Consider the following 9,761-nt stretch of genomic DNA (forward strand, 5'->3'; position numbering starts at 1 on the left):
AGTCCGTTGATTGCGTTAGCTCGCCAGATCGCTCGTGCCACCATGGCGGTTGGGCCGCCACCATGGGCAGCGTTGTAGAAGTCACCGTTTAACTCCTAATCGCTGCCCAGGGTTTCGTCTTGGCTCTGCGGCACTCGTTGCTCGATTGTGGGGCTGGTGTTTCGTTCTGGAGGTCGGTGTATGCGCGTTGCGCCGACCGGAGTCGTGCCGTCATGCGCAGGCCATCGGGGACCATCCCGTGGTGAGGACGAGATAGTTCGGGGGCTTAGCTACAAAGCGCGTCTCTTGCTGAATAGTGCGCATGTGCTCCGTGTAATAACTCGCTAGGTCAGGGGCTCTTTCGCAAGATGCGCTGGAGCGCTCGCGCTACAGGCCTGTCGGGCTAGCCTGCTACATGCGTGGGCTCCCCGTCTGTAGGGTCGAGATGGCGGACTAGAGGGGGGTGAATAGTCATTTCAAAAATTAATTGCGTCGGCTAACCGAAACAAGTGCGAAATTATAACTAACGGTCTAGCCAAGACTACACCCCTCTATTTATGTTCTCTAGCACCTTCCAAAGATACTAATTAAGCAACAAAGGTGTCGGCCTAGCTAGAGCTCACCTAACCTATTCTAGAAGCAAGGTCATATAAACATATGCCACTAGTACTTCAAGCAACAAGGAAGCTCCTACACAAGCTAGTAAGCAAAAGCACAAAGCCACCTAAGCTCACTAGCAATGCTCAATACCAAGGCAACCAATGCCAAATTAGAGAGCGCAATTACTTAGCTACACAAACTAAGTAATGTGAATAACAAGGTTACACAAACTAAATTAGCCATGCAAGAGAGCTATTTCTATGCTACAAAAGTAAGAAGGTAACTAGTAAGCTACACAAGCTAACTAATTACAAGAGCAACTACACAAGTACAATGTATATGAAATATAAATACAAGCTTGTGAAAGGGGATTGCAAACCAATGGGAAGAACAAGGTTGACACGATGATTTTTCTCTCGAGGTTCACGTGTTTACCAACACGCTAGTCCCCGTTGTGTCGACCGCTCACTTGGTGGTTCGGCGGCTAATTGGCATCACTCGCGAAGCCCGCATGTCGGGCACCGCAAGAACCTATCCCGAAAGTGAGGGTAGCTCAATGACACACTCAACTAGAGTTGCTCTTCGCGCCTCTCGCGGGGCGAGCATAATGCCCCTCACAAAGCTCTTCTCCGGAGCACCGCACAAGCTTCTTGCGGGCTTCAAAAGAGACCACCACCAAGCCGTCTAGGAGGTGGCAACCTCCAAGAGTAACAAGCACCACCGGCTTGCAACTCGATTGTCTAGTGCCACTCGATGCAACCTCACGATGCAATCGCACTAGAATCGCTCTCTCACACAATCGGATGATCACTATCAAGCATATGTGAGATGGAGGGCTCCCAAACACTCACAAGCATGGACACAAAGTCCCTCGAGGTGCTCAGCACCAGCCATGGCCGAGACCACCTTCTATTTATAGCCCCACGGGCTAAACTAGCCGTTACCCCTTCGCTGGGCAAAACTCGGGACGACCGGACGTAGGACCTCAGCGTCTGGTCAACGGATGCTCGCCATGTGTCGCCTCCATTCAACCTCAGTCACTTGATCTCAACGGTCAAGTGATGACCGGACGCAAATGCACAAACTGATCGGACGCAGCAACCCCAGCGTCCGGTCGTTTCCAGTAAAGTACCAGTCACGACCGGACATGTCCGGTCGGTCACGATCGGACGCAGCGTCAGCGTCCAGGCCTTCTCCAACTTTTTTGTGTCACCTATGTCACCGTACGTCAGCCTGACCAGACACACCCTGCCAGCGTTCGGTCACTTTCAGCGCCAGCGTCCGGTCAAAGACCGATGCCTGCACCCTCTTTGCCGCCACTGACCGGACGCATGACCCCAGCGTCCGGTCACCACATGACCAGCACCCGATCCACTCTATGAGACCCTATCTTTTCTGTATAGGGCGCTAGTGGCACCGCCGAACTATCCATACTCTATGGATGGACACTCCACCGGTGGAGTTTCGAACCCTTCTCACCTCCGTTCCATCACCGAGTTGATCCACATCAACTCTAACTTCATCTTCTTTGAAAATGTGCCAACACCACCAAGTCTACACCGCTATGTGTATGTGTGTTAGCATTTTCACAATTATTTTTCAAAGGATTAGCCACTAAACTTACCACGCCACTCAATCCTAGCGATGATGCAAAGTTAGATCACTCGAGTGGCACTAGATGATCGATATGCAAACAAGTTTGCCCCTCTTAATAGTACGACCATCTATCCTAAACCCGGTCACAAACTTCTCTACACACCTATGACCGGTGAAATGAAATGCCCTAGGTTATACCTTTGCCTTGCGCATTCCATTCTATCTCCTCCAATATCGATGCAACACATGCACCAATACGATCAACAATGATATGATCCACTCCATATCATCACGTGATCATATTGGTTCATCGATCTTGACTTCACTTGCTTTTTACCGTTGCCTTCGTTCATCGGCGCCAAGTCTTGCTCAAGCTTCACCGCCACACGGTCCATCGCTCCAAAGCCTTCGACTTGTCCTTCACGCTTGCAACCGGTCCATCAAGCCAAGTCTTGTCTTGATCTTCTCCACCTTGATCATATGACTCAATGTCATGTCTCATGTGCAATAAGCTCCTTCATCATCACATGTGTGAGCTTTGCAACATCTCCAAGCCATTTTTACCTTCATGGCATATGTTGCTCATACATATGTACCTGTGGGCTAATCACCTGTGTATCTCACATAAACACAATTAGTCCATCTAGGTTGTCACTCAATTACCAAAACCACACAAGGACCTTTCACCGCCGCGGGCCATTTTAGTTGCTGGGCCAAACAGTTGGCCACCGGCCTTTTCTTTTTCAAAAGCATTTTCTAAATTAGTTTCTAAGGTAAACTTATAAATTCAAGATAAATTTGTGTAGATGTCCAAAAATAGTGAGACTAATTTTGTTGGACTCCTAAAATCATGATCTATCTGCTAGTATATTTTGTTTATAGAGTTTTATAATATTCTTAGGAGTTATATAATTAAATTGAGATACTTAATAATATCAAAATATAAACTTGTAGGAATTATTGTGATAAATTGGTGATAGTGCTGGCTCTGAAATTTTTACAGTAGATTCCTAGCAATATTATGTGCTCACTGTAATTTTTGTAGCTCTATAGAAATTAGTTGTTAAGGTAATTAAATGAGCCCTAGTTCAAATATATAAGTATTTAATTAATAGAGAAACAACTTGGGTTTGTATATCTAAAACATTGTGGGAAATTAGCGCCTAGTTCGACAACCTAGATACGTAGCCTAGCACGTTAGAGCTATCTCGTTAGCTTGCGGGGCGTAATCGAATTTCTAAGAGTTTCGGTTGTCGTTGATTATTTACATCTATGTGTTGCATCCACGTATATCATAATAGGACCAACGATGGATCATGGAGATGACCGGATTAGCAGAAAAGATGATGCCTTGGTGATCGTGTCGCCATGATGAAATACTAACTTTTGGTTCTATCTTACCCAGGCAAGCTCCGGTGCATAACCCCTATTATTCTGCACTTTATTTTATGCTTGTGCATTAAGTTTTAAGGAGTTGAATGAAAACCACATGCATATATATATATATATATATATATATATATATATATATATATATATATATATATATATATATCCTTATCCTATGAGTCTTACTAGTATGATAGGATCATGGAGATTGCTATGCTACAGGACTCCAGTAGAAGTCGAGTGATTGCCTGTCACTCACGAGAGATAGGAAACATATTATTATTGCTATTATATTACTATCCTGGAAAATATATATGAATGATAATTGAAGACCGGGCAGAATGGTACTTTGGATCTGGACTTGGTTTGGCATTCGAGCGAGGCTCGAGTTGTTTTTATTCCGCCTGTGTCGATTAAGGACTGGCCGTTGCATTGGATTCTAGTCAGGTCACAGACTTATTATCCTGAGCACATACTTATTTATGAGAGCAGAGAAGGCTCGTTGCTCTTTTATCGTGGGTTTCGACTCTTTCTGGACTGACTGATTGGAGGCGGGGATGGTGGAGGTCTAAGCACCACACTAAGTCCGGGACTTTGGTGTGGGGGCTTGGAGTCCAAGTTCGGATGAGAACCTGGACCCCTTGACAAGAGAGTGGTGGGTTGATCCTGCTTGTGCCTGGGGTATAAGCGAGAAGTGTGTTTCAGGGTACCCAGCTGGGCACATTGATTCGTGAATCACCGGGTAATCCAATACAATTTGTCTAGTCTAACACCGTAGTAAGAACTGGAATATGAAAGATGAAAAAATGGTTCTGATTACTTACCACCTGCTTGGAAGTAGCACATGTGCTTACATAGAATGGTTAGTTAATGAACTAACTTCTAAGCATACCAAAAACATGTTTCATCAAACCTCTCGTAATTAATACTTAAAGCAACACTGGTTTGTTCGGTTGTCAGAAGCTCTGATTTCGCAGCGCCTTCGATCTGGAATCTTAATGTGCATCTTTTCTAAATCTAGAGAAAAAAAAAACCCTTCAATGTGAGTACGTATGAGGTATCTAAGAACAAAATTTGAGTAACGAGAACTTTTCAACTGGTTGAAATTTTGACTATGTTACAGCATATGCAGCTAGCTTTACAAGCACTTCACCCCATGACAAGTATAGCTCTCTGCCTGACATCACCTGGACGTCCTAACCATTTCCATGAGCATCAGAACAAGTGACGCTGCAGTGCTGCACGCTCTCCACTATGTGCAGTACCAATAGCGACCATCAGCTTCATATAAATCTTCAGACTTTTCTGATGCAAATCCGTGCTAATCACCACCAGATCAGGAGGATGTCGCCTGGGAAGCAAGAAATGCGGAATATTTTGCTCGCTCTGCCTTGTAACGTTTCAGCTCTTTGATTGCCGCCAGCAGCACATGCAAGGAAACTGGTGCGAAAAATGGCTGCAGAAAGTATGGAAATGTAGTACTGATTAACATGCACATGGATTTTGATGTATGCTATACAGTTGTCATCTCACCACTCTATAGTTTGATAAAATGAGTTGCAGATTGGTAAGCTATAATCTGAGATTTTAAAATAGATGATTGAAGAATTGAACGATAACTAGGTTGTTTACTTTACTTTCAGGATTAAAGAAAATTATGAGTACCATCATAAAAGTTTGGAAAACTGACGCAAGTCTGCAACAGTGTACTGACCATGTAAATGGCAAAATAGTGTTCTATTGAAGCATAACTGATTGACATAATGGATGGATGGGAAAATGCATCTTCAGCCAATGCCCTGGCTCTTGTTGCAGATACTGTACATCAGCACAAATCTCAGCAAATGTTCATAAAAGTGCAAGGACATTATAAGAAACGAATTATCGTCAACTTACCTGCTGAAGAGTCGCTTATCCCTAGAGTTGCATTTCCCTGGGCTAAATTTGCAGCTTCAAGAGAAAGCTCAACCTGGAAAAGAAAATGAAAATGGTTGGAACAAGCTTATGCTCACTATTAACTGATCATATGCTATAATCAAAATCGTAAACAATCAGATCAACCCATGCATAACTGTCTCAAGTACAAGGTAAGATACAAACACAGCTTAAGCTCGCTATTAACTGATCATATACTATAAACAAAATCGTAAACAATCAGATCAACCCATGCACAAGTGTTTTAAGTACAAGGTAAGATGCAATAACACATAGGATACATATGCGATGCAGGTTCAGTGAAATATTTAAACAAACATATTATCTGAGTGTAACGTACTTCTGTTGCTTTAAGCATGCATAACCAGAAGGATAGAAGGTAAAACTAGTTTACAGATCAATGAGCTCCCATCTAGCAAGAGTGGTAGAAAGTAGAACCTGTCTTCCAATTTCATCCATGACAATCATTCTTGGGAGAGAGCGGACCTGGCAACATAATAACATTAGTGACGCCTGCATGCAGATCAGCCTTTTGTATATCATTAAGCACTGGTTTCAAATGGGTCATACCAGACTGGATAGAGACTCCAACGTGGTGAGGCATGACAGCAGATTGGAACATGCATGGTGTCGATATAATAAATCTAACTCCCTGCGAGGGAAAAAGAGAGGAGGGAGTAAGAAACATAACCATTAGAGCTTTAGGTGTTCATTTCTTGGGGGCAGAGACTTAGAATTTGAAAAGTTCAAAAATCAACCCTATGGGTCAACCAGAATTGTTTGTGGACACATACCACCAAACATATGATTTGCAACTGTCAACAGTTGTTTTCATATGAACTGCTAGAACTAGAACATCTAGACATTGGGATCATCTACCTTTGGTTAAGGCCTGGTTCATCCTGATCGATCTTACACTCAATGTTTAAAGGCTGAGATGGTCCCATTCTATAATGATTTGAGTACCAGCAATGTGATGCAACTATATGCAGAGTGTGGCATCAGAACGATAATAATTATCACCAAATGTTGTTCCATGCGGCAATGAAAATGGGATATTACAGATTGTGCAATATTATGCTTGACCATAGAAAAATGAATTTTGTACTGTGCTAAATGTAGTAAGCCAGTTGAGAAAATATTCACCATTCTGTGAACCCCTTTTCACTAACTACAAATTTAGTTGGCACGTCCATATCTTGTGAGAGATAAGATGGTTTTAGACCAAACAACTGCCTTAGCTGTCCAATGAAGATTTCGAGGGTCTCCATAAGTTCCTGTTTCATATAGGCATTTCAACAAATAATGCAATTGCAAAGAAGGTATTTCGGAACTCAAAAGGGTGGCCTTCGCATATGAAAATGCTAGGATATCAAAGATGCAATAAAATGATAAAATCCACACACCTGAGATGACATTTTCTTCCAGGTACCATGAGTCCTCTTGGAACCAAGTGAACAGTCTGGTGGGTTCCATATAAGAACACCTCCCCACATCTATGTAACGGAATAATGCTGTTAAGTAAATAGCAAGATGGGTAACAGATAGAAGGTTTTTTTTTACAGCTAGGTATAGTACCACTTACAGGGGATATAAATGCATTAGTTTTTGAAAGCCCGCCATCAGGAAGTTGCAAATATAATGGGCATTCCCTTGCAGATGGAATGTATCTGATGATTATTGAATAAACAGTTCAGCAGAGCATCCAGAAACATTTGTACTCTAATAACAAACTTTTATCATAGTTTAGTTCTCTCTTGTTTGTAATGGTTTAGTTAGCTTTTGGTGTTGGTTTGGCGTTTTGGACTGTATATAAATTACGACTAATAAGAAAACTTGATAAATGAGTCATCAAGCTGATGTTTTTTTATCTGTGCACACTTGACACTTGAAAATTCAGAAATACAGGGGAAAACATGACTTTTTCTGTAACGGGTTGGGTTCTTAGGCTTCCATCAATTTTCAAAAGAAAAAACAAACATCATGGACACGTTATATCTACCAGAAGTTTGACAAAGGAAAAATGATGATGTAATAGTAAAAAAAGGAAGGAAAGTATGTTGAAGAGAACAAATTATGTAACATAATGAGTAAAGTTTAATGTACAAAAACAAAACAAAAAAAGCAGAGGTCAATAATTGAGTTTGATCTAAGGAACATACACCACAAATTGAAGAACTTTTGATCGTCCTGTAGCTGAAATTGATGTATCCAAGTGCCACTCATTTGAGTTTACCTGCCAATGTCATATTTTTCATGGAGTGATTAAATTTTTGGATCTCGCAGTTAATCACTATAGCTGCTTGTGGCAAGCTATCGATAGAATGCAGTACAATCAAGAGCAAATTGTTTCTACAAGACAAGTTAGACACATACAAAGAAAGGAATGTCTCCCATACTAAGGACATTGCCACCCAGTTTATCATCAAAATAAGAATAGGACGACTTAGGAGTGTGGTACAAAACCTGAAAAGAAGTGATATGATTATTACTTATTAAAATCGACAATCCTAAACAAAAAGGAATATCATCATTTCATAAGAAATGGAAGAAGGTAGCTTAGTTTAATGCAAATTAGCACCTGACTTTCTATATTGATTTCCGCAATTGGTCGCAGCGCCTCAACCACAGGATTCAACATCCTCTCGCCAATCTTTTCAAAATCCCTGCATGTAGAATGCCTAAGTGCGAAAATTCCAACAGCGGCAGCAGCAAAGGAAAATAGGTTTCATTTTTGCAGGAAGCTAAACATAGCCTACAGGACATCTAACTGATGTAAATAAGAAATATACCATATCCCCATTGTCTAGATAAATGAATGTTTTGCACAAGTACCTTCTTGATGCAGTCTAATATGTAATATGTTGTACGTTACTTGTACTTAAACATCTAACATAGAAGATAAAAATTTGAATCTTTATAGCAATTTGATATGGAAGGGGATATTAGCACAACAATAAAGCAACAGCGGAACTAAATTAGTATAGCAGAGTTGCAAATTTTGTTCTTACCAATCATACACCCAATCACTTGGATCAGCATTCAACAAGCTAAAGGATAGAACAACATTTCCATCTGAACCACCTGGCATGAACTCTCTTTTCCCAATGCCTGCCTCACCCTCCTCAATACCCCCATTCATGAAATACTTGGCAAATACCTTGCCAATAACTGAGACAGCCTTGACCTCATCAGCCTTTCCAACCACCCAAGCATGCCGGTGCTTCCCAACGATAACCCTCATACCCTCTGCATCATCAGTCTCCACAACCACAACAGTGTAAACCCTAGACCCATCCCATCTGCTGCTGCCTAAAGCTGAGTGCAGCAATTCATCGAACACCTCATCGCCAATCACCAGGTCTGCACTGGTCACAGTGCCACACTGCCAACCTGAGCCAACGTTGCTGCTGCTGCTGGAGCAGCCACCAGCCGACTCAACGGTGACTGATACCGAGACATTACCGGCAGTAGAAGTGTCTGGGAGAAGCTGGAGCTGGGCCGAAATCGACTGCTCAAGGCGACGGGTGAGGGAGGCATCAGAGCGATCGGGAACCGAGCGGAGGAAGACCGCGTGGAGGCCGCATGGGAAGGAGGGCGGAGTGGAGTGGAGGCGGTGGGCGAGTGCCGTAATTGCGTCCGAAGGCAGCGGCGAACGATGGATCTCGGTAGATTTCAGCAGGAAGGGCAGTCCTAAAGAGAGACATACAGAGGTGTGAGCGAGTTATACAGAGAAGATGGGATGTGCACAAAAACACTAGCCATAGCATAGAGGAGGTCGTGGGTAGTACCGACGAGAAAGGAGAGGAGGACGGAGGCGGTGAGAATGAGGCGCTTCACGCCGGGCTTCGTCGTGCGCAACGGCGGCTTGTTGCTGCCGGTAGAGGCAGGAGTAGAAGTATACGGGTCTCTGGAGACTTCGCCCGAGGTAGGTGGAGGAGGAGGCGTTGGGGCCTCGTCGCCGGCGATCTCCGCCATCGCTCGAGTGAACGGACGTCCGGCCGGCGTTGTTTGGTTCCGAGGGCGGAGTGCGACGGTCCTGCAAGGGGAGAGCAGCGTTGTCGCCTTATGGGCCGGGACCGTTGCTGGGCTGTCTGACATATGCTGGCCAGGTTGAATACGGGCCGCAGATGTCATGGGCCGAGCCCGGAGAGACAGAAGGCAAATAAACTCACCACCTAGGAAGAGATGAGATTTTCATGCGGTAGTAGACTGGTAGGCAGAGAAGAGAAGGCAATCCATCGCTAACTACTTGGTCACCA

General features: G+C 43.4%; 1 protein-coding gene across 2 annotated transcripts; it reads right to left on the bottom strand.

Annotated features, from left to right (window-relative positions):
* Window positions 1-4,637: 4,637 nt before the first annotated feature.
* LOC136451412 (uncharacterized) lies at window positions 4,638-9,553 on the bottom strand. 2 transcript variants are annotated; one of them, XM_066452114.1, is made up of 13 exons: window positions 9,291-9,553; window positions 8,511-9,192; window positions 8,081-8,165; window positions 7,876-7,965; window positions 7,662-7,735; window positions 7,085-7,169; window positions 6,906-6,995; window positions 6,646-6,776; window positions 6,070-6,151; window positions 5,938-5,985; window positions 5,461-5,533; window positions 5,279-5,382; window positions 4,638-5,020 (listed from the first exon to the last, which is right to left on the bottom strand). In XM_066452114.1, exons 1-13 carry the CDS (start codon window positions 9,475-9,477, stop codon window positions 4,901-4,903), a joined length of 1,851 nt encoding a protein of 616 aa, XP_066308211.1. In that variant the 5' UTR covers window positions 9,478-9,553; the 3' UTR covers window positions 4,638-4,900. The 2 variants fall into 2 exon arrangements, 1 of the variants encoding a protein (XP_066308211.1); XR_010758590.1 differs by lacking the exons at window positions 4,638-5,020; window positions 5,279-5,382 and having other exon boundaries at window positions 5,840-5,985.
* Window positions 9,554-9,761: the final 208 nt, after the last annotated feature.

This window comes from Miscanthus floridulus, chromosome 5, assembly GCF_019320115.1.
Source record: "Miscanthus floridulus cultivar M001 chromosome 5, ASM1932011v1, whole genome shotgun sequence".
In the NCBI taxonomy this organism is placed as follows: domain Eukaryota; kingdom Viridiplantae; phylum Streptophyta; class Magnoliopsida; order Poales; family Poaceae; genus Miscanthus; species Miscanthus floridulus.

Coding starts and splice junctions, on each gene's coding strand:
- LOC136451412 (XM_066452114.1), bottom strand. CDS start 9,477: ATGGCGGAGATCGCCGGCGACGAGGCCCCAACGCCTCCTCCTCCACCT. Junction 6,777..6,905: donor GGAAGAAAATGTCATCTCAG/GTGTGTGGATTT, acceptor TATATGAAACAG/GAACTTATGGAGACCCTCGA. Junction 5,383..5,460: donor GATAAGCGACTCTTCAGCAG/GTAAGTTGACGA, acceptor GCTGATGTACAG/TATCTGCAACAAGAGCCAGG.